The sequence below is a fragment of the Rhagoletis zephyria genome, unplaced genomic scaffold (assembly GCF_001687245.7).
Source record: "Rhagoletis zephyria isolate East Lansing unplaced genomic scaffold, Rhagoletis_zephyria_1.1 Rzeph_scaffold_00074, whole genome shotgun sequence".
Lineage (NCBI taxonomy): Eukaryota > Metazoa > Arthropoda > Insecta > Diptera > Tephritidae > Rhagoletis > Rhagoletis zephyria.
The window spans coordinates 359713-381556 of NW_016157158.1; the positions used below are offsets into that span (position 1 = coordinate 359713).

A 21844-nucleotide genomic window follows, 5' to 3' on the forward strand; every position below is an offset into this window, starting at 1 on the left:
ACCCAAGTTAGACTTTTTTAGTGAATCTTATTTCTATGATCTATATGAAAATTTCTTAAAAATTACATAGACCAACAAAAAAACCACGAAATGCAGCCGAAATAAAACTTACTGTAGGTTGTAGGTAGGGTCGAGTAAAATATGAAAATATGTTTCACTCGGTTAAGCGTTCTTTTTTTACGGTTCAGATGCTCTTGAAGCATTGCAACATCAAAAAGAACAATTTGAAAAAATTTCGCTTATGTTTTTTTGGCGGCTAGGTTTCGGCGGCCCCTGCGGTGTAGTGGTCAGCATTGCGCGTTTCCTCTCGGTAGCGCCTTAGGTCAAGCCCTGGTCAGAGCAACATTTCAAAAAAATGTGAAAAATAGGTTTTTTCTTAACAGCGGTCGCCCCTCGGCAGGCAATGGCAAACCTCGGAGTGTATTTCTGCCATGAAAAACAGCTTCTCATAAAAATACAATCGCCGTTCGGAGTCGGCGTAAAATTTTAGGTCCCTCCCCTTTGTGTGACAACATCAAGGCGCACAGCACAAATCGGAGAAGAAGCTCGGCCAAACACTAACATATGTGTAAGCGCCAATCTATTATTATTATTATTATTATTATAGGTCTCTGTATTATTATTATTAAAAGGTCTCTGTATGAATGTATAGCACATGTAGGACAAGCCGCTTGAACCTCTTTTTGATTAATGTCAAATAGCATGAGATAACTATCGCATATAAATATGTACATACATACAGTGCCGGACAAAAGTATTGGCACAGAGAATTTTTCGCAATATCTGAAAAGTTTTTTATTCTAATTTATTTTCGATAATTTTTTATAAATATATAGTTCGTCCTACACCAAAAAACATAAAAACTAAATCTCTAAATTTTGTGCAAAACTCAGGAAAATTCAATAAATTTGCATACTTATTTGCAACTTTCTATTCAGATTTTTTAGAAAAATTCTAAGTATGCAGTTTTATAGCTCAACTAATTTTAGTATAACAAAGTGCAAGCTTGAAGGTGCTAAAAAATCGCATTGATTTTTGGCAATTTTTTTTCAGTCATGTTCTTCCGTACAAAGTATGTTCGACAATTATTTTTTGTATGGAGAAAATGAGCAAGACCTTCTACTAAAAAAATGTCCAAAAATCAACGCAATTTTTTAGATACTTCAGACTTGCACTTTGTTACACTAAATTTGAATGGGCTATAAAACTGCATACTTAGAATTTTTCTAAAAAATCTGAATAAGAAGTTGCAAATTAGTATGCAAATTTATTGAATTTTCCTGAGTTTTGCACAAAGTTTAGAGATTTTGTTTTTATGTTTTTTGGTGAAGTACGAACTATATTTTTATTAAAAAATATTGAAAATAAATTAGAATAAAAAACTTTGCATATATTGCGAAAAATTCTCTGTGCCAATACTTTTGTCCGGCACTGTATGTACAGGCCCGTCGAGAGGGAGTGGGGAAGGGGCCCAAAATATCAGAACCATAACTTTTTTTTTTACAATGTAATTGCTCCTTCGTTATAGGTTTTTATTATACGTGTTATAAATATATTTCGGTTGTGCTGATTGTTTCTGACTCTATAAATTAAAGAAAATACGTTTTGGCTCACAGTGCTTTTCGAATACCACTCAAACTCGGTAGAATACCACTTTCGGATAGTTTTTCTTCTTGCGTCTGAAATCATATGTATGTGGTAATATTTAATATATACCTAAAATATATTGTACCTACTGTTGTTTAGGAGTTATAAATGTTTCAACAGCGGACTGTTATATTACAAATTTTGGAACTACTTTTTAAAGCTGCTTTATATTATCGAAAAAGTCTTCTCTCCTTATATGACTCAAGAACTATGTATTTATTGAACTGATAAAATAAATTTTGATGTCAATACTGTTACGTTACCTCTGCGATATACATGCGTGTAGATTATAATTAAAGGGTGAAAACACCAAAACTGCGACACTTTGGGAAGCTTATAACTTACCCAAAAAGATTTCAATATTTTGAAATTCAAATACCATTAGTTGACCATGACCTTAGTTGGACGTAGGAGAAATTTCATTTGAATTTGATTCCTAGTTGAGCTTTTCATGAAAATTGTTAAAAATTCTAAAACATGCATGCCATCAATAAAAATAAATCTCGCTATATTCAACAATTTTTATGAGCTTGAGGCCGTTTTTAGTGAAAACTTATTGTGGAAAAGCAACAATAATTTGAAAAAATGGTAGAAGTAGGTATTTCGGAAATCACCACATTTCCTCATCAGACTTCTTTCAGTAGGATTCGAACCGACGATCACCACTGACTCAGCCAGTTGCCTACGCACTTATATGACTCAAGAACTACGTATTTATTGAACTTATAAAATTAATTTTGATGTCAATACTGTTACGTTACCTGTGCGATATACATTCCTAGTTTGATTCCTAGTTGAGCTAAAAATGGCAACCGAGTTAGAAACGAGACAAACCATTTTGCACGAGTTTATAAATGATTCGGCCTTAAGTACACGTAAAATTGCTGAAAATTCAAGATTGCACTATTCGACAGTTTGCAGGGTTTTAATCGGTAGAAATAAGGCCTGGCAGTTACGAGAAAACCAGGGAGCGGGGGTTAGCATGGTCAAAGTAATAAAAACAGTGCTCGGAAGGTCCTCAGTGCATTTTCGCGAGATCTGAAGGTTTTGTCGCGTTATGTTGCAACCTCCGTATGGAGATTGCAGTTTTTCGTACAAAAGGTAAAGCGGAAAGCTTCATTGAGATGTTCTACAGCTCAAACAGCGCCAGACCGAGGCGCAAAGTAGAATGTTACAGCGAAATCCCGCAGTCGGATGTTGTATGAATTCTAAATTAAAAAATACAACTGCATTGTTATGGACTACGAAATCTACTGCTTTAAAAATTCAAAATATATTGCAGGTCAAGATTTTTATACTGCTGCAAGTCATCAAGATGTCCCTGAAAGCTGTAAGCTGAAAATGAAGTCCAAATTTCCAAAAAAAAACAACATGGTTTAGCAAGCTATTTGTTGTTGTGGCCGTAAAAGCAGCCCTTTTTCCCATCCGGGACAATGAATGATCAAGTTTATCGAGATGAGTGCCTCAAAAGGCGTCTTCTGTCATTTATAAACAGATAAGGTAGTAGGTGTAGGCCACTGTTCTAGGCGGACATGGAAAGCTGCCACTATGCTAAGGACACATTGCCGTGGTTGCCGTGGTATAATGCATAAAACATCAATTTTGCACCTCACGACTGCAATCCACCCAATAGCCCAGAGCTACGTCCTATTGGAGAATATTGGCCAATTGTCAAAGGAATCTTGAAGAAAACAGTTGAAACAGTAAAAAATATTGAAGAGTGCAAAACAAAGTGGTTGTGCGCATCGCGTAAAATCGATGATGCAGTCGTGCAGAACGTGATGGCGCGTGTGGGATGAAAATACCGATCACTTGCAGATGGAGCAAATAATAACTAATATTTTAACATTTTAATAACTTCTAAACTTCCAAGTTATATAATACAAAAAAAAAAAAAATAAATTCAAAGCCTTCTTGTTTGTTTCTGGTAGTAATCTCTAAGTGTCGCAGTTTTGGTGTGTTCACCCTTTAGGTTTTTAAATGGCTTGTAGTCTGTTTTATGCAATATGTAGCATGAATTCAGTAGACTTGCGATTTGACATGTAATCAGAAGAAAAGAAAGAAAGGTCGTTTCAGAAGTGATTTTCTGCGTAGAACTCGACATCGATCTTAGAACTGCGCCCAGATATTGAGGTTTTTCGCGGTTAAGTACACGAAAAAAACGGCTTTAATGGCCACTTTTGTTTGCTCTATGCCATTTAGTACTATTCTTACCCTTCCAAATGCACATTCGAGTGCGGCTTTACGATTTTTCCTTCAGAAACTATGACCATTGGAAGATGACGTAATGAGTTAGAAAGCGTATGCTTCGTTTGGCGATGTTAGATTCGAGGACACGGCAGTTTAAGTGGCCGTAACTCTTGAAGGAAAAATCTTATAACACCATTCAAGAGTGCATTTTGAAGGATAATAAAAGTACTAGAAAAATACTTGAAATAATGCCAAAAGATTTTTATAATTTTTTAATTTTTCTACGTAATTTTTATTTTCTGAGCCTATTTGAGTTAGAAGAATATAAATTTTAACTATGGGTCAATAGCATTTGAATAGTTTACAATGTTGCTTTCAAATGAGCCCTATCTCTAACTAACAGGTCTATTCTGCGCTGGTAATAACAAGTTTGTAACCGGTAAATAAAGTTCCTGACAATTTTTAAACCCTTTTCGCATTCTGTGTACTCTTGTAACCGGTAATTTTTGTTACCATCTCATAAGCTGGTAACAAAGTATTGCCCCGTGAAATATGCAATGCCAGAATTTGCACAATTCTTCATAGCTCAATTGCTGAATATTTTAACTGCATTACCAACGTATCTAGAATAGCGGTGACAAGAGCTGGTAACATTTTTTGGCAATAAAATTTTCCGGTTACAAAATCATCGGTAACGTGCAGAATAGACCTGTAAATAAACAAGTATTTTTTAGCAAAAAAAAACCGACTTCAACTCCCAACTATATATATATCTCATGATCCGCTGATCGGATCTTAACCAGATTAGTATGGGACCACCTCTGAGACACTACCTTTCCGATGCAAAAAGAAATCGGTTGATGTGGTCCAAAGTTATGCGGTAACATACATAAAGAAAAAAAATATTCCGACGAACTGATAACCTCCTCCTTTTTTGGAAGTCGGTTAAAAAATAATTTTAACTGAAAATTCAATTACTAAAAAAGACTTGCTTTACAAATAGTAGTTGTATACCGAAAACACATGGATAATTAAGAGTATAGCAAACTGCTTTATTTTATTGTGAAAGGTAGCAAGATCAACGGAAATAAGGTCAATTGACTTTATTTCCTACTCTGGTGCGAAATAAAGTCAACAAAAATTTGGAAAAAAAGTCATTGACGCTATTTACTCATTCAAATGGAAATAGCGTCAACAATACTTAAAGAATGTCGATTCATAGAAACAAATGTTGTTCTTACAATAAACATTGCCCCGTAAGTGTGGTTTATTGCCAAATCCTCAGTCTGGTGCTATTAATCCACACACAATCATGAACTACCACCAATTGAGTTTATTAAAAAATTTACAATTACGAATATAGTAAACACACGATGCGAAAAAACCAAACGCAAAACGCAGCTGGAATACGAGAAATATTTGAAGAAAGAAATGATCCAGAACTTGCAAAACATGTTTCGTTTCCACAAAAATAAAGTGAACACTATTAAATTGAAGAAACAGTCCATGTCCCAAAACCCCAGAGGAACACTGAAAGAATTCTGTGTTTTAAATTAGCATATATTGAACGAATTCGGAATGGCTAAGGTGAAAAAGAAACCAACCTTTCTATAAGGAAACAATTATAGAAAAGGAATTTTCTTACACTGCATTCATGTCTCCGCCAGCAATGTGACGACATCATTTAAAATATTTAGATGGCACATTCAAGCCAATGTGCCAAAATGCGGGTATAAAAAATTATTGATTATTTAATATCGGAACCGAGATCATGTAAGTTAATTGATTGGTTTTCACACACTTTTAAAACACAAATTATATGCTTTTTTACTGCAGACAAGTTGTTGCCAAAACACAGCAGAAATCTTCCAATAAATTACAAATATAAAAATACGAAATATCGAGGGCTTAAATTTGTCAGTACCCACAATCTGCAATTTGCACAAAAACTAATTTGTGATTTTAGAAACCATCTGTGACTTATTACCTGTCATCACTGATATATTCCCAATGGGGCCAGAAGCGCTCCGTTAGTTCTATTGGAGCGCTCCATATTCAGCAGAAAGCTCTCCCTTCCTAATTTCACATTTCATTATATTTTAACATTGTGTGTCATTAGAAAGAAGCGCTCCCTTGCTGCTCCCAAAAAAGCCCTTTGTGAGCGCTTCAACTGAAGCATTTAAAAAGCGATGCATGAAAATTTAAATTCTTATATTATATTTTGGTTTTAATAAAATAATGGCGTTTTTTGTAAACCAGTTGATGGCTTTATTAAGTGTACTTATTATTTTTCTTTTCTATGTGGTATACATACGAAAATACATACACACATACATGTTTCTACATAAATTAACTTTTTTCAAAAGAAAATATTTTATTTGTCAATGTTATTGTGGCTTGTTAACATTTTATTTTTAATATTTTTATTGAGCTTTGTACCACGATTGTTTATTAGGAAAAATTGAAAAAGCAACAAAGTCTAAGCGGTAGAAGTTATAGCACTATTTCGGAGATCACCACATCTCCTCATCAGACTTCTTTTTTTCTAGACTTCAGCAGGGATCGAACCTGCGAATTCGATGTTCAAAGTCAGAAGCGTTAACCACTGAGCTATGTACATCCCGTAAACTCTTGTTGCTAATTCATTTTCCTTATTCAACCAACTGTGGCAGAGCCATTCAACATTCTACCACTTTTCACCCAGATGCACTATCTTTATTCGATATGCCAGCTGGTACATAATTTAAAACTGCATTAATAAATGAATTGTTTCTGTTTAGGCGCGACTGCTAACACGAGGCGCCTAAATGCATGCTATGTACTGCTGCATGTGCAAAAATTTCCTTCATTAAATTAATGAAATTTATGTACATGCACTTCTCAACTGCCATGTANTTTACGATTTCTGAAGTACAATTTACGGTTTCTGAAGTACAATTTACGGTTTCTGAAGTACAATTGACTATTCTGAAGTACATCTTACGGTTTCCGAAGTACAATTGACTATTCTGAAGAACATTTTACGGTTTCTGAAGTACAATTGACTATTCTGAAGTACAGTTGACTGTTCTGAAATACATTTTACGGTTTCTGAAGTACAATTGACCATTCTGAAGTACATTTTACGTTTCCTGAAGTACAATTGACTATTCTGAAGTACATTTTACAGTTTCTGAAATACATTTGACGCTTTCTGAAGTACTCTTGGAAAAGGTGTAGTGTAGAACTAGACCTTTTGCCGACAGTACTAGTTCTAGCTCAATACCCAAGCAATGTTTTCAACTGTCCAGTTTTACACGTCCATGTCATTGGCGGTGGCAATTGTCGCAATTGTCGCATTACTTTGCAACTAGTTTTTTACCGGTTTCGTCTTGGACAGTTTTTTTTTATAAGAACACGTTTTCCAATGGTGTTTGAGTCGGAGGTCTTCTCGCTGAGCTACTTTCGTATTGTACGAGAAGTGGGAATTTGTACACTTACACCGCAAGTTTCAAACTGTCTCGCTGTGGAGCCGTTTTGCACCAGTTCAGAGATAGTTTTGAAATATGTAGTCCGGAACTAGCGCTTTGCCAGACTGTCTCTAAATTTTACTGCAAGGTGTTTATCCGTGCTGGGGGTTGATGGAAATTCAACATTTGAAGGCACCATATCCAGAGAGATTCCATTCAATATAAAAAAAAAATAATTTTTTTCATTTTTTATCTTGATTTTTCACTTCACGGATCTTTTTTCAGAATGAACGCGGTTATTTTAATATGCTCGTAATTGTATTGAATATTTACCAATATACAGTATTTTCGTTGACGTTTATAGTAGGACCAATTACATTTCTGATTGATTTTAATATTTTTTTTTCCTTCAGTGTATAAATAGGCACACTTACTGCCCTTAATTGAAGTGTTTACATGGTTTTTTCTTATCGCTTAAGGCTTCGTTATGCATACTTGGCGTTGCTTGAGAGTTGTCACATAAGGAATCTGTTAAATGAGCTTCGCGTGTAAGCGGTTACCCAACGCACAGTATTACATACGTAAAAGTCTGCAGGTTTTTGATTTCTACGTAAAAATGGTATAGCAGTGCATGCAATGCCAAGTATGCATAACAGAGCCTTTAGTGTTAGCAATGTTTTCAAAATATTGAACAGGTTTTGTGAAGTAGAAAATATTAGAAGTGCGATAAGCTTTTATTGAAAGTGCAATTATCAATTGTGAACTAAACAACTATTTTGCCTTCATTACACTAACAAAGAAGTAACATAACATTCTCAAACACGAGCCAGTAGAATATTCATTTTTTTATTAGTTCAATTATAACTTCTTTATTTTTTTAATGTTGTTTGTAGTTAGTTGTTTCTGACTTTTTTTAGTAAAACTAAAAACTAAACTCTAAAAATTTAAATTAACTAATAATAAAATAAAAAATGTGACGTAAAATAAAAATCGAAAATAAAATAAAGTAAAATTAAATATATAAGTAAATCAAATAAAATTAACAAAATTAAAGAAATAATAAAAACAAAATGCAGGCTTGTGGTACGCAACTCCCACCACACGGCTGCCGCTGATGAACGAAGCGGCTGCTTTGTTTGCCTATTTGTTTGCTCAGGGAGCGCAGAACACAATGAAAATGCAAATCTAGCATCGACTTATACCTTGTCGTCGGTAATGCAGTCACCGTATTAATTAAAATAAGTTCTTATTCGATTTAAATTGGATTCCCATCTAAATTAGTATGGGGACTACATTACCGATGAAAAGGTATATGTATGTCCATGCTAGTTTTATTCTTCCTCTGTATTCTACACTCTGAGTTTGGGTCAGTGTTGTCAACGAAAATTCCCTTCATCCCAGTAAAGTTTGGGAATTAACACTAGGACTTAATCCAGATCAACTGCAGTTAATTCCCGAGATAATTCCGAACTAACGAGTTGATCCGGATCAGCGCTACCGTCTGTCTATGCTTTTAGACATGTTTGAGTCGTTCCAGACCAAGCCACTTTTTAGAAAAGACGACTCACTCTCGTGCGACTATTTCAACCGAATTCTACCAATCTGAATCGAAACGTAGACCTCAAAACTAGGGTCGGCAAATAAGCATTTTCGAGAAGAATACAAAGTACCTCCTGGCAAAAAGTCGTCGAATATTGGAACAAACTGCTAAAGACTTTGTCTGTCCAGCCTTAACACCACCTGGAGATCAAGCGAAGCATAACTCTTGTAAACATTTCTACTTTGAGCTCGGTAGGTAATTGAAAAGTAGAGCCTTTCGTCGACTAACAGCAATTATTTTTTATTACAGATACACAGCGACGTTCTTCTGCAATAACGACACAATTCAAATTAAAAAAATAAGAGCCCTTATTACTGTTAAGTGGCTCATGGCTATAATCCTTGTCGAATTCATGTCTAATCTTTACTACCTATTTTAGTAATCTTTACTATTTATTTTTGCCATGAAATAACTGCATCTCATAACGTGCTCTTCGTATGGGGCAAAAAATTATACACCACATATTTGACGATAAGCATTTAACAAAAATGTGAGCGCCAAATATGTATTTTTTTTTTAAATTAGAGAGTGCTGTGTTCCGAAACACATTAATACACAAAGCATGAGTCTCTTTTATTCATAAATCATAACATATTTATAGAAATTTCTAGTATACTGTTGATTTGAATTAATGTCATACTTACCACGTAATTAAAAGTATTTGAGAGTACAAAGAGCATCAGACCACGTAAGGAAAATGTTTGGGTCATTGCCAATCAAAACGCGATTTGCCGTTCAGTTCTTGCAGTATATATATGGCATACATACTTACAACCACCTACAGTCAAATTAATAGAACCAATTGTTTCTATTTTTCTTCTGTTTGTTTATTATTCATTAATTTTTATAACAGCATAGCTTATTATCTAACAAAAACCATATACTATGAATCCGAATTTCAAACTTTGACAAAAATTAAAAAATTTTCACCAAAATTTAAAATTTATACAAAAATGCTGATCGAAAAGTTTTAAACTTTGGAGATAATTTGTAAGTTTTTAAATTTTTGTATGGATTAAATTTTACAAACAGGTGGCAGCCCTCCTCAAAAATATGTTGGGATGTAATTATTGCTAAATTATCAATTAATTTACATTTTTGGAAAAATTACAAGCTTCCCCAAAAATATTTTCGGCGTTCTAAACCTCTTTAAGTTGATGCTTATAATGTAATATTTAATTTATTTTATCAATTTGATTAAATCAAACTTTTCAAACTGGTGGCAACTCTCCTCGACAATATTTCCCACTGTAAGCTTTTTCAATTATTCAAAAAGGTGGCAACTTTCTAATTTTTAAACCATCCGGGTGTTTTGGCGAACAACTCAAAAAAGTATTTTAATCGGGCAAGCCGTTTTCGAGTTTTTGAAAAATAAAAATAATCAAAACTGTTAAAATGTTGAGCTGTTATTATTTTGACTGTAGGTATACATACATACATTCATATTTAAAAAATTTCACTCGAATACCGCAACCATGCGTCTGCTGTGCTCCACTTCCGATCGCCTTTGATGGGTCATAATTTCCGGTATAACTATGGTAAAAATAGTTTCATAGGAAAAATTATATTGATAAATACCAAAAATAGTATTGCTAGTTATAAACTATTAGTATTATTAAAAATGCTTTCATGATGTTTTAAGAATAAAAATTCTGTTTTTTTCCCATACTCTAAATGATTTTACTACCTAATGCATTTTGGCAATTCCATTTAAAGGAAAACGACACAAACTTTAAAATTCCATCAAATATATTTATGCACAGATATCCCTCTTTCAGTGGTAACCTGTAGCTAGCTTGAGTAAGCTATAGCTAATAAGCTATCTAATCTGTATTGAAAATAAGGTAAAATTCATATTTGAGTGCACTACGGTAAAATAGAGGAATTTTGTGTGCCTCACCAGTCACATTCAAACAAATAATAGTTAAAAATGTTAAAAAATATATCTTACTTGGGGTTGTAACACCTGCCTGGTTATCAGGTGGTGTATTTTTTTGTAAACTGAGTAAAAATGTAACCACATAACCAGGCGGGTGTGAATGCCCCAACTATGGTCTAAGCTCCGAAGGCATATGCATCCCGTTATAATTCACAGTTAACCGCATTCTAGATTCAAATATCGCACAAGTCACAATGGAATGGTCCATTTCGGATTTTATTCCCAAGAAAAAAAAAAAATTATAAACCGCTCGACAATTCAAGGTCGCATACAGGCATACATACATACATACGGATATGTCAAAGTTATTTAGTTCTGCTATCGCCCAATGCTGAAGCATCGATCCGCATCGATTTAAATTCTAAGGACCTTGATTATATCTGTGACGTTAAATTCTGCATCTGTATAAATTTATATTTAGCTTGGTTGTTGTAAATTATATTGAGGTGAATTATAAAAAAACTTATAGAACACTAAATATATCTACATATTAGGGCTCGTAAAATTATCCGACTATTCGACTAATCGGCTAACCGATTATTCGATTCGTAACCGTTCGCATGCTTATTAGTCGGTTAATGGTATTCGAATAGTCGCCCGCCTTCGATTATTCGAATAGTTGCTTTGCTTCGACTACTCGAGCATTGTAGCAAATCGAATTTCAGTAACCGAACTTTCATTGAAACTTCTTTGACAAATGAAATTTTTTTTTTAAATATATACAAGCACACATATGTATGTATATTCAGATACAAAAATGAGCGGACGCAAAAGGAGCTGGGTTTGGGATTTTTTCGAAAAATCAGAGGACGAAAAGGAAGTAACATGTTCCATATGTGGTGCAGTTTTGTACTACAATCATCCACATCCTCACTGAACAAACATTTAACAAAAATCCATAACAAAAACTCGCCAAAATGATAGGTAGGTATTGCTTTAGCCATTGTCTCTAAAATATTTCGCAATAACATTTCAATAATTAGCGCACATTCTTGCAAAAAAAGTTTGCCTTAATTTTGCACATGCAATCATATATATGTACTACGAATGTAACAAGACTTTTCATATATGTATATGTATCTGTAAATGCAAAAAAAAACTCGAACTTAAAATATTCGATTAACCGAAAATGAACGGTTAGCCGAATAATCTAAAGTGAACGGTTATCCGAATAGTCGACAGCTTTCGACTACTCGAATATTGCTAACCGATTAACAGTAGTCGACTTCAGTCAGATTCGAATAATTCGGTTAATCGATTAACCGAATTGCCCGAGCTCTAATACATATGTACCTATAAAATAAAATTTTGTGATCTACACTTTAATATTTGAAATACAAATTTTGCATAGAAAATACAAATTTTTTTACGGCGATGAATCATCGCGCACCCACACAAAGTCTACCACGTTCAGCGAATATTTCTGGTACACCAGAAAAGAACTTATGCATACATACATATGCACATACATACAAACCTGTATACGTAGTACGTACTTAGTATTACGTACATATATTTTGTCCAAAAACACGCGAATGCTGTCTGCCCCAACAAAAAGTCGATTACGAATGCACAATTCCTAACAAGGTGTAAAATCAATTTAATACAATACTTGTCGCATAAGTACGTTCTTCAGAACTGTATTGAACCAAAATTTACCACTTTCAGAAACAACAAAATCCGGCTAAAAAATTGTACTTTTTTTTGCAAAAATTACAACAAAATATAACTCCTGCTTTTGCTCAAAGTGTAAACATTTTTAGAATAACGTATACGCAATGAAAGGTGGACTATTTCTAAGCAGACTTTAAAAAACTCTGGTAAACGCAGGAGCCAAAATAAGTACACCAAAATCTACCGAACGAACTCTATACTATACAAGTTGTATAGCCCACTCAATTTTAGTATAATAAAGTGCAAGTTTCAAGTGGCTACAACATACCGTTGATTTTTGACATCTTTTAATATTTTTTTCTTTAGTCCTCGCTAGAAGTTGTTATTTCCTTCAAAAATTAAGGTATTCTGTTTTGTTAAGCTCAATGATTTCTATCGTTTCCTATATACATATCGTCGTTTAAAGTACAAAACCGCGTATCAAGATAATGCAAAACTGCGTATGTGAGGTTGCATAAATTATTTTCTAAATAGTAAAAGCACTCATATTTCAAAATGGTTATCTTTTTTTATAAAGCAATTGCATTTCTGGCTAGTATATTTCAGGACGAATGGATAAAGCTTAAGCCAAGAGCTTTTGTGAGCAAATCCAATTGTTGGCAAAAAATGTCAGTTACGCGGTTTTACAGAGCGACGATACGCGGTTTTGGCTTTTAAACGACATTATGTATGTAAGTATGTATATTTTCTTTTGTGCTCGCCCATTACTATTTTATCAACCCTCCTTCACTCCAAACCTTCATTGGCCGTAAAAACGGCTTTAAATTTTTCCAACACCAGTTTGGCAGTAGGGTCCTGCGCTTTTACATACATATAAGCCGCTTCTGAATCTTAACCAAAATATTATTACGATTATTCGAAAATTTGCTTTTATTTTTGATGTTAAACTTTTGTGAGAAAGGTAAAATAGGTTATAATCACTTAATTAAATCATCTCTTGGCAGAAAAAAAAAACAATTAAAAAACCCATTAGATAGATACCGGTTTATAACAAAATTAATGGTCTGCCAATTTTATATACTAAAAATGCGCACAAAATACCTACCAAATGTCTAATGCATTGATGTTTATATTTTTGAAATATTTTTCAACATTTTTATAACTATGTATACCCAAGTTCGCTAAAAATCGCGTCGAACGGCAACACTCGATCGGTTTAAGAGCACTTTCAGCAAAAATTAAAAAACACATATATATTTTGAGCATCCTTTTATAGCGAGCTTTTACAGCCAATTTCATAAAAAAAAAATTAATTAAGTAAAAAATAATTTACATTTTTTTTAATTTAATTAATCGTTGGCCGCTGTGGTGTAGTGGTAAGCAGTGCGCGCTTCCACTCCGCAACGCCTGGGTTCAAACCCTGGTCAAAGCAACATCGCAAAAAATATAGAAAAAAGGTTTTTTCTTAACAGCGGTCGTCCCTCGGCCGGCAATGGCAAACCTCCGAGTGTATTTCTGCCATGAAAAACAGCTTCTCATAAAAATACAATCGCCGTTCGGAGTCGGCGTAAAACTGTAGGTCCCTCCGTTTTGTGTGACAACATCAAGGCGCACGCCACAAATCGGAGGAGAAGCTCGGCCAAACACTAACATATGTGTAAGCGCCAATCTATTATTATTATTATTATTATTTTCCATTTAAATTACTGGTGGAAGGTAAAATACTCGTATTAGTTATATTCTGTAATGCACATCTATAGTTTCTGCAATTATTTTCATCAATATTTACTACGATTAGTTGCATATTTCAGGATAGCCACGTATATGGTAATTTCTCAAAGTTGTTGTTTGTTTGTTCCAACCCCTTTTCGGAAGAAAATTGTCAGCCTCGGCACGGATGTGCCCAATCAAAGCGAAACGTGGCACCACCAGCAGTAGAGCGAGTTTATCTGTCTATAAACTATAATAAGGAGCTCTATTAGGAATTTTTTTTACCTCCCTCTTCATGACTACATCATGTTATCACAAATAAGTTTATGCTTCTATGGTTCTTTTTCACCATTCCATTGTTCATATTTCCACTAAAGAGGATCCAAATTAAAGCAGCATCCTAATATCTAAATTTCTTAAATATATTTCATGTAACACTGCAGATAATGTCAATTTTTTTATTTGCAGTAAGGTAGTTCAAGGCATTTTAAATCAGTACACACTTTTAACAGTTCTGCTAATACGATGAAATAAGTAAATTTACGTTCCGTGTTATTTTTTAATGCATAAAAAATTCCTTAAAAAATATCAAAAATTTCCAAAAGAATAATTTGTTGAGGTGGCAGTGCTACTTGAGCAATTTACGAAAAGTATAAACGTCATAAGCACAGTTAATGTCAACAAATGTCAAAGTAAGCTACCTTCTTTTTTTGTATCATGATATGCGCCTACGAATGGCAAGGTTTTTTGAGAAGCTTTTTCATAACAGACGTACATTCGTTGGCTTGCCATTGTCTGCCGACCGGTTTGGCGACCGCTGTTAGAAAAAACTTTTTCTAATTTTAGAGGTCTATTGGACCAGCGATTGACTCTTGGTCCTACCAGGTGGAAGTACAAAAACTAAAAAAACGTGAAATTCACCGTCCTAAAATAAAACTCATTTTAAAATCTTACTCATTTGAACACTGGAATTATTCTGACGTACTCTCCGCTGAGTATGTAAAATGAACTTTTTTATGCCAAATTCTAATATCTCGAGAATGAAATAGATACCAAGATAAATGTGACGGTATTTTTAAAGCTTTTGAGTTGGAAAAAATAGTCTCGTTAGATAAAAAAATTACATTGGTCTTTGAAATTACATTCAAAAATAGGTTGCATTTTTTATTCTTTTACCCGAAAAAAGTTTGCAATGAACATTTATAAAAGTTTTAAACACATATTTTTACTGTTATTGCGTCAATAATCCATTTCCATGGTCGCAAGTAGGGATGTGCCGGGTATCCGGTAGATATCCGGAATCCGGCCTATCCGGCCGTTTTTTGGTTATCCGGTTATCCGGCCGGATACTGGCTAATATCCGGCCGGATTCCGGATATCGATTATAGAAGATTCAATTTAGAAATTTAACCCAGATTTTGTATTTTTGTAATCCAATTTAATAGTATCTAATTAGTAATCAAAGTTAACAATTTGTATATTTTTCATTATGAAAAGAAGCATTTCCGCATTATCGGGCAACAACCTATTTCTATTTTCAACATAAATGTTACCCGATGCACTAAATACTCTTTCCGAGTTCACTGAGGAAGGTGGCGCGCAGAGATACTGCATTGCCAGTGTAAACAAATTTGGAAATTCTTTGCCGCTATACTTCCACCAAGTTAAGGGATCTTCTTGTCTGGATATAAGAGGTAGCTGCAAATATTTCTCTATTTCTAGTTCATAAATCGCTGCCTTTTTTCTTGTAAGTTCGCTGCCTTGTCTACCAATCGTTTGGCTAACCATATCACTAGAAACACTAGAATCAGCATCAGAGCCGTTGGCGATTTCCTCAAAGCATTGCCAAATATCCTCGTGAGCTCGATCTTCGATGGAAGCTTTCACTATAGTTCGGCATTTTTCATATGATTCAACTGGTTCCTCCATGCTAAGTGATTTATAATTTCGAATTAGTTCATCAACAACCCAGTTTTTAGCTTTATTGGCGTCAGAAAAAAAACGAGTTTTGAATCGGTGCGAATCTGTTCCGAAAAAATTACAAAAATGCCGCAACTATTTATTGGAACATTCACTGCTCTTCATTTCGTCGTGCCGAAATTGCAGTCCTACGCGTTCGGAAACGAAAAAGGTTAATAGCCGGGTTCTGTATAATTTAAACAAAAATTAACGTAAGAAAACAAAACATCTTGATTGTTCAAAAGAAAAGAATTTGATGAAGATTGTTTTTTGTTTGTTTATAAGATGCCATTTTTCACTGCGATAGCATCGGGGGGGTGAAATAACACAAACGGCAATAACGCAAATTTGTGTTATTTCCCATTTGAATGTGAAATAACACAAATTTGCTTTATTTCATTTCTCGTTGAGCAATAAGACCAACTTTTATACTTAACAATTTGAGTAATAAAGCAAACTAGTGCACATATGTACGTATGTAGTCACCCAGTTACATTTGACAAAAAGTAGTACATGAACAAGTTAAATGGACGGATTTGTAAGTATACAATTTTGAAAGTGCCCGGCGTCGCGGCGGTCCGCGTTGGCGCGCCGCCCCGCGCCGCCCCGCGCCACCCCGCGCCGCGTTCGACGACGCGCTCGCGTCCTCCGCCCCTCCCCTCCTTTCGCAATTATGTACTGGTGGCATTATAACCGTTTAGAAAAAGGAAAAATTATAAAATAACACTAGTTCACTTCTGAAACTGCTTTTTAATGTCCAAGTAATGGGAATTATTGTGTATGGTGTTATTGCATGCTGCATCCCACCCATAGTGGAATTTACCAGGTGCCACTGCTTTATTTGAAAATTTGCCTATAAAATGTGACTATAAGGCAGCCGAATGTCAGAAAATAAAGCGAGAAATCCGTTTTATTACTTCATCTGTTTATTGCGACATGGTTCCATGCAAACATTTTAAGGTTTTCCAGCAATGTTTTTAACAACATATTAAAAAGCATGCAGAATAAATTCATACAAAAGCGCTATGTCCAATATGCGGAGCAGTTTTTAAAGACGATGCTTTTCCTATATTTTGTTAGACTTTTCATAAGTAAAAATATTTTGTGAATATTACTTTCTTCATATGAATTATATCACATTTTTTGTTTAATTCAAGGCCTATCAAACAGGTTTAGAGCATTTGAGCAAAAACAACATTTGCCTGTATTTTGTTGTTGCTTCTGGTATCGAAGGTGCCAAAAACTGTTCTGATTTTTTTCTTCTACATCAAAGCGTGCCATGCGAAATACGAAAAAGGTAAAAAATTTAAATTGAAAAAATGAAAATTGTTGCAGCTTTCTTTCTTAGTAAATTGGTTCGCTTCTCGAAGCATTGATCCACCATCCTGTGCCAGGTCCAGTAATCAGCGGTTGTGCTGCTGAGTTGGTCGAGCTTTCCAAAAGCTGCTATTTAATCGCTGGTTTTGTATGGAAAATGTTTCACATGCAAATAGATTTTAACAATTTAGAATTTTTTTGAGAAGAAATGTTAAATATTTGACATTTTCGAGAACAAATAATTTGAAATAAATCAAATCAGCTGCTATACTGATATTACCTGTGCAATGTGCCTTGGTTTAACTGTATTTTTGGAATAAACAAAGTTCTTTTTGCTTCTGTCAGTAAACTGTGTTTTTTTTTTCAAATAGTATAAATAAGCAATGGGAAATAAGGCAAAATTTGTTTTATTTCCAACCTTTGTTGGAAATAAAGCAAAACTCAGATTTTGGTATTATTTCCCATTTAAAAGTGAAATAAAGCAAATTTTGTGTTATTGCCGTTTGTGTTATTTCACCCCCCCGATAGCATCGCACGGATGTGTGCGTAATTGTGTTTTCGAAATGGTAAATTCTGTAGCATCAGAAACGGTGCGGAGGTCGAGGTGAACTCGAGCCGGCAAAAAAACAATATTGTGAAATTTATTAAGGGCAGCAGTCTACCGGATATCCGATCGGATATCCGAATCCGGCTGTTATTTTTTACAGGATATCCGGAATCCGGTTATCCGGCAAAATCTATATCCGGCACATCCCTAGTCGCAAGAAAGGAAAAACGCATTCAACATTTTTTTAAAGTCCACAAGACATGTGCTTGTCTTTAATTAAAAAAAAAAAAAAATTTTCTTTTCCAGGTCGGTCAGGGTATTTTTCATTCAATCAGGACTTTAATCGATGTGCTCCACCTCTAAACTAACCACATTCATTGGAAAATATGTATATGTTTGTTTCCACAACACACTCTTATTTTTTTACGTACTCATCTTAATGCAAATTTTAGTATCAAAATCAAAAACAAATTTCACAAACTCTGTTTCTCTGCGGGATACTTCCAATAATAATACTCAATTGTTTATTTCGCCATTTTTTATTGTAACTATTTTTATAGGTCCCAAAAATGCAATGGAGAGACTCATAAAAAATTGTTAGTATTTAAAAATGGTAAAATAAGCAATTGGGTATTAATAGTGGAAGTTTCCTGAAGAGAAACAGAGTATTCCGATCGAAAAATATTGATTTTAAAGAATACTATACTATTTCAACGAAAAACTGTTTTTTCCCCATATCAAATACATGGAAAACTTTGAGCTCTTTGAGCGACCTCTAAATATTTTTTGATTTCAAAATAAAAAACAAGACTATATTTTTTCGATATACATCCTAGCGGGTGAGAGCATTTTAATGCGGACTTTCCTTTTTTCACATGCATTTTTGGACCACACTAATGCACGGACTTATGTATGTTGTTTGGATGAGGTCAAGTGTCTCGCGCGAGCTATCTATGTACATATGCTCAATGAACGTACGTTTTCCTTAAGGACGCTCACGTTTGTGCATAAGTATGTACATTAGACTGCATCACTCCCCATACAAAAAAAATCGGTACTAATTATACATTGGAATTATAAAATCTATTATATTTTAAGACGTCCACCAAAATATTTCGAAAAAATATTAAGATTTAGGTGAGCTGGACCGATTTGAAAATACCTCCAAAAATCGAGTTTTTTATGAATAAAAATAGTTTCTTAAAGATTTATTTTGAAAAAATCCCCTCAAATGGTAAAACGGTTTAAGCTTAAGATATTTGCATAAAAATATTTAAAAACAAATTAAAAAACATTAAAAAAAAAATTTGTACGGAATCGTAATGATGAGATTTTTGATGCTGTTTTTTAACTTTTTTCAAAGATTGGTATAGGAAAAACTTTAATAACTGAACCTAAGCTCTTCCGATTTAGACTTAAGAGGTGTCATTGGAAAGGTATTTTCTCATTCAAAGTATGGAAGAGAAAGGTAGGATGAACGAACGTCATTCAAAGTTGAATTAAGATGTGTTGGTATTCGAAAAAACAAGATGGGACACGAATGACGTTTTTTGGCCAGAAATAAAAACAGTGTGAAAATAACTTTCTACTGAGATCCCATAAGTCTAAATCAGAACATTTTTGGCCCAGTTATTCAAGTTTTTCGTAAACCAATCTTTGAAAAAAGTAAAAAAACAGCATCAAAAATCTCAATCTTACGATTCCGTTGAAAAGATTTTTAAATATTTTTACGCAGATTTTTTAAGCTTAATCTAATTTGTGATCTGAGGTGACTTTTTTCAAAAAGTTCTTTAAGAAACTATTTTTATTCATAAAAAACTTAATTTTTGGAGGTATTTTCAAATCGGTCCAGCTCGCCTAAATCTTAATATTTTTTCGAAATATTGTGGTGGACGTCTTAAAATATAATAAATTTTGTAATCCCGGTGGAAAAACAGCAACTTTTTTTGGTGATGCAGTCTAATGTACATACATACATATGTACGCGTATATGTATTAAGGTGTGCTAATATTTACCTTGCGCCTGTGTATTTTTTCTGTTAGAAGACTTCAGCATGACCGGCTGAATGAGTGACCGTTAGACGAATATGTTATGTCTCTAAAGCTCCAAAGTGATATAAAGTCGCGTCGCTTTAATTCCTTTAACAGTTGTTATGTTTGCAAAGAAAATTTAAATAATTTTGATGAATGTTCTTTCTTTTGCGCCTTGTTCTGCGTACACTTTTTGCATTGTTGCTTTTTATTGTTTGCATATACATACGTGCATACTTATTTTAGTAATTTTTATGTGCGTGATTTGTCTTTGTCTCCTTTTTTAACGACTCGTGCCTACGGTTCAACGTTTTCTTATTGGGTTGGCCAGTGACTCATTGTTAGGTATTGGATTATTACATATGTGAGTTATCAGATTTGTTAAGGCTAATTGAAGGAGGAGCTTCCTGAGCACAAGCTAAAACTAATATAGAAAATGCAATACCATATTACCGTTTATATTATGTGCGAGTACTTTTTGTGCGTCGTTTGGATCATACGTTCACTATGAACTTTCAGTCATTGCACCGTGAATTCTTTTATCAAATTGTGACATATCTGGCTAGCATCAGCAAATTGCCAAATCAAGGGTTGGTCGCTTCAAGCGATTTCTTGATGGTACATAATGCACAGTTAGATTTAATATTTTCAGTTTAAAACACGTTCAGCCGTTCGTCGTGGCGCTTGGTTAGATAGAGCCTTAAGTATTTTTTTATTACCTGTTCACTATGTTTTAATTTAATAGCTTTGAAAATACCACCAATTCTGAACTACATTACTAACAAGTATTTCTTTCCGTCTTTCTTTCCAGCATGAGTCGTCCAACCCAGCAGCGCACAATGCAGCAGCCAAAGCCGCCGAAGCAGCACCTCACAGAGCAGGAGGCCATCGCCGCCTCCGAGCTCTTCGATCTCTTCTGCGTCGCAACGACAATGCGCCAGATTCTAGGTTTGCATCGCGACATGTGCGATATACTCGGATTGCGGCCAGCTCCGATCAACGAATTCTATCCCATGTTAAAAGCGAAGATTCGTTCGTGGAAAGCGCAGGCGCTGTGGAAAAAATTCGATGCGCGAGCGGCTCACCGCGTGTACGCGAAGGGAACAGCGTGTAATGGCACGCATGTGCTAGTCATAGGCGCAGGCCCGTGCGGTATGCGCACGGCCATTGAAGCGCAACTATTGGGTGCCAAAGTCGTTGTGCTGGAGAAGCGCGATCGCATCACGCGTAACAACGTGCTGCACCTGTGGCCGTTCGTGATCACCGATCTACGGAATTTAGGTGCGAAAAAGTTTTACGGAAAATTTTGTGCTGGTTCTATAGACCACATATCCATAAGACAGCTGCAAATAATTTTAATGAAGGTGGCGCTGCTACTCGGCGTAGAGATACACGAGAATGTGTCCTTTGAGAGGACAATAGAGCCGTGTGGGGACGGATTCGGTTGGCGGGCAGCTGTAACGCCAGCGGATCATGTGGTTTCGTACTATGAATTCGATGTTTTAATTGGAGCCGATGGTAAGCGCAACACACTGGAAGGCTTTAAACGAAAGGAATTTCGTGGAAAGCTTGCTATTGCGATCACGGCCAATTTTATAAATAAGAAAACTGAGGCGGAGGCTAAAGCGGAAGAGATCAGCGGAGTGGCTTTTATATTTAATCAGTCGTTCTTCAAGGAGCTCTACGAGAAGACGGGCATAGATTTAGAGAACATCGTCTACTATAAAGATGAGACACACTACTTTGTTATGACTGCAAAGAAGCATAGTCTCATCGACAAAGGTGTGATTTTACAGGTAAGCCGTATTTGACACTCTGTGAACTAAGAATTAAAAAATCAT

At 34.8% G+C, this 21844-nt stretch overlaps 1 protein-coding gene across 29 annotated transcripts in view; it reads left to right on the forward strand.

Annotated features, from left to right (window-relative positions):
* The window catches only part of Mical (Molecule interacting with CasL), a 221660-nt gene that overhangs the window by 133944 nt on the left and 65872 nt on the right, over positions 1 to 21844 (forward strand). For all 29 annotated transcript variants that reach the window (XR_001848868.1, XM_017628191.1, XM_017628068.1 and 26 more), the window contains exon 5: positions 20815 to 21799. Coding sequence is in view for 28 of the 29 variants with exons in the window: in XM_017628191.1 (XP_017483680.1) it covers positions 20816 to 21799 (984 nt within the window). In the remaining variant the exon portion in view is untranslated. The remainder of the gene's footprint in view (positions 1 to 20814; positions 21800 to 21844) is intronic.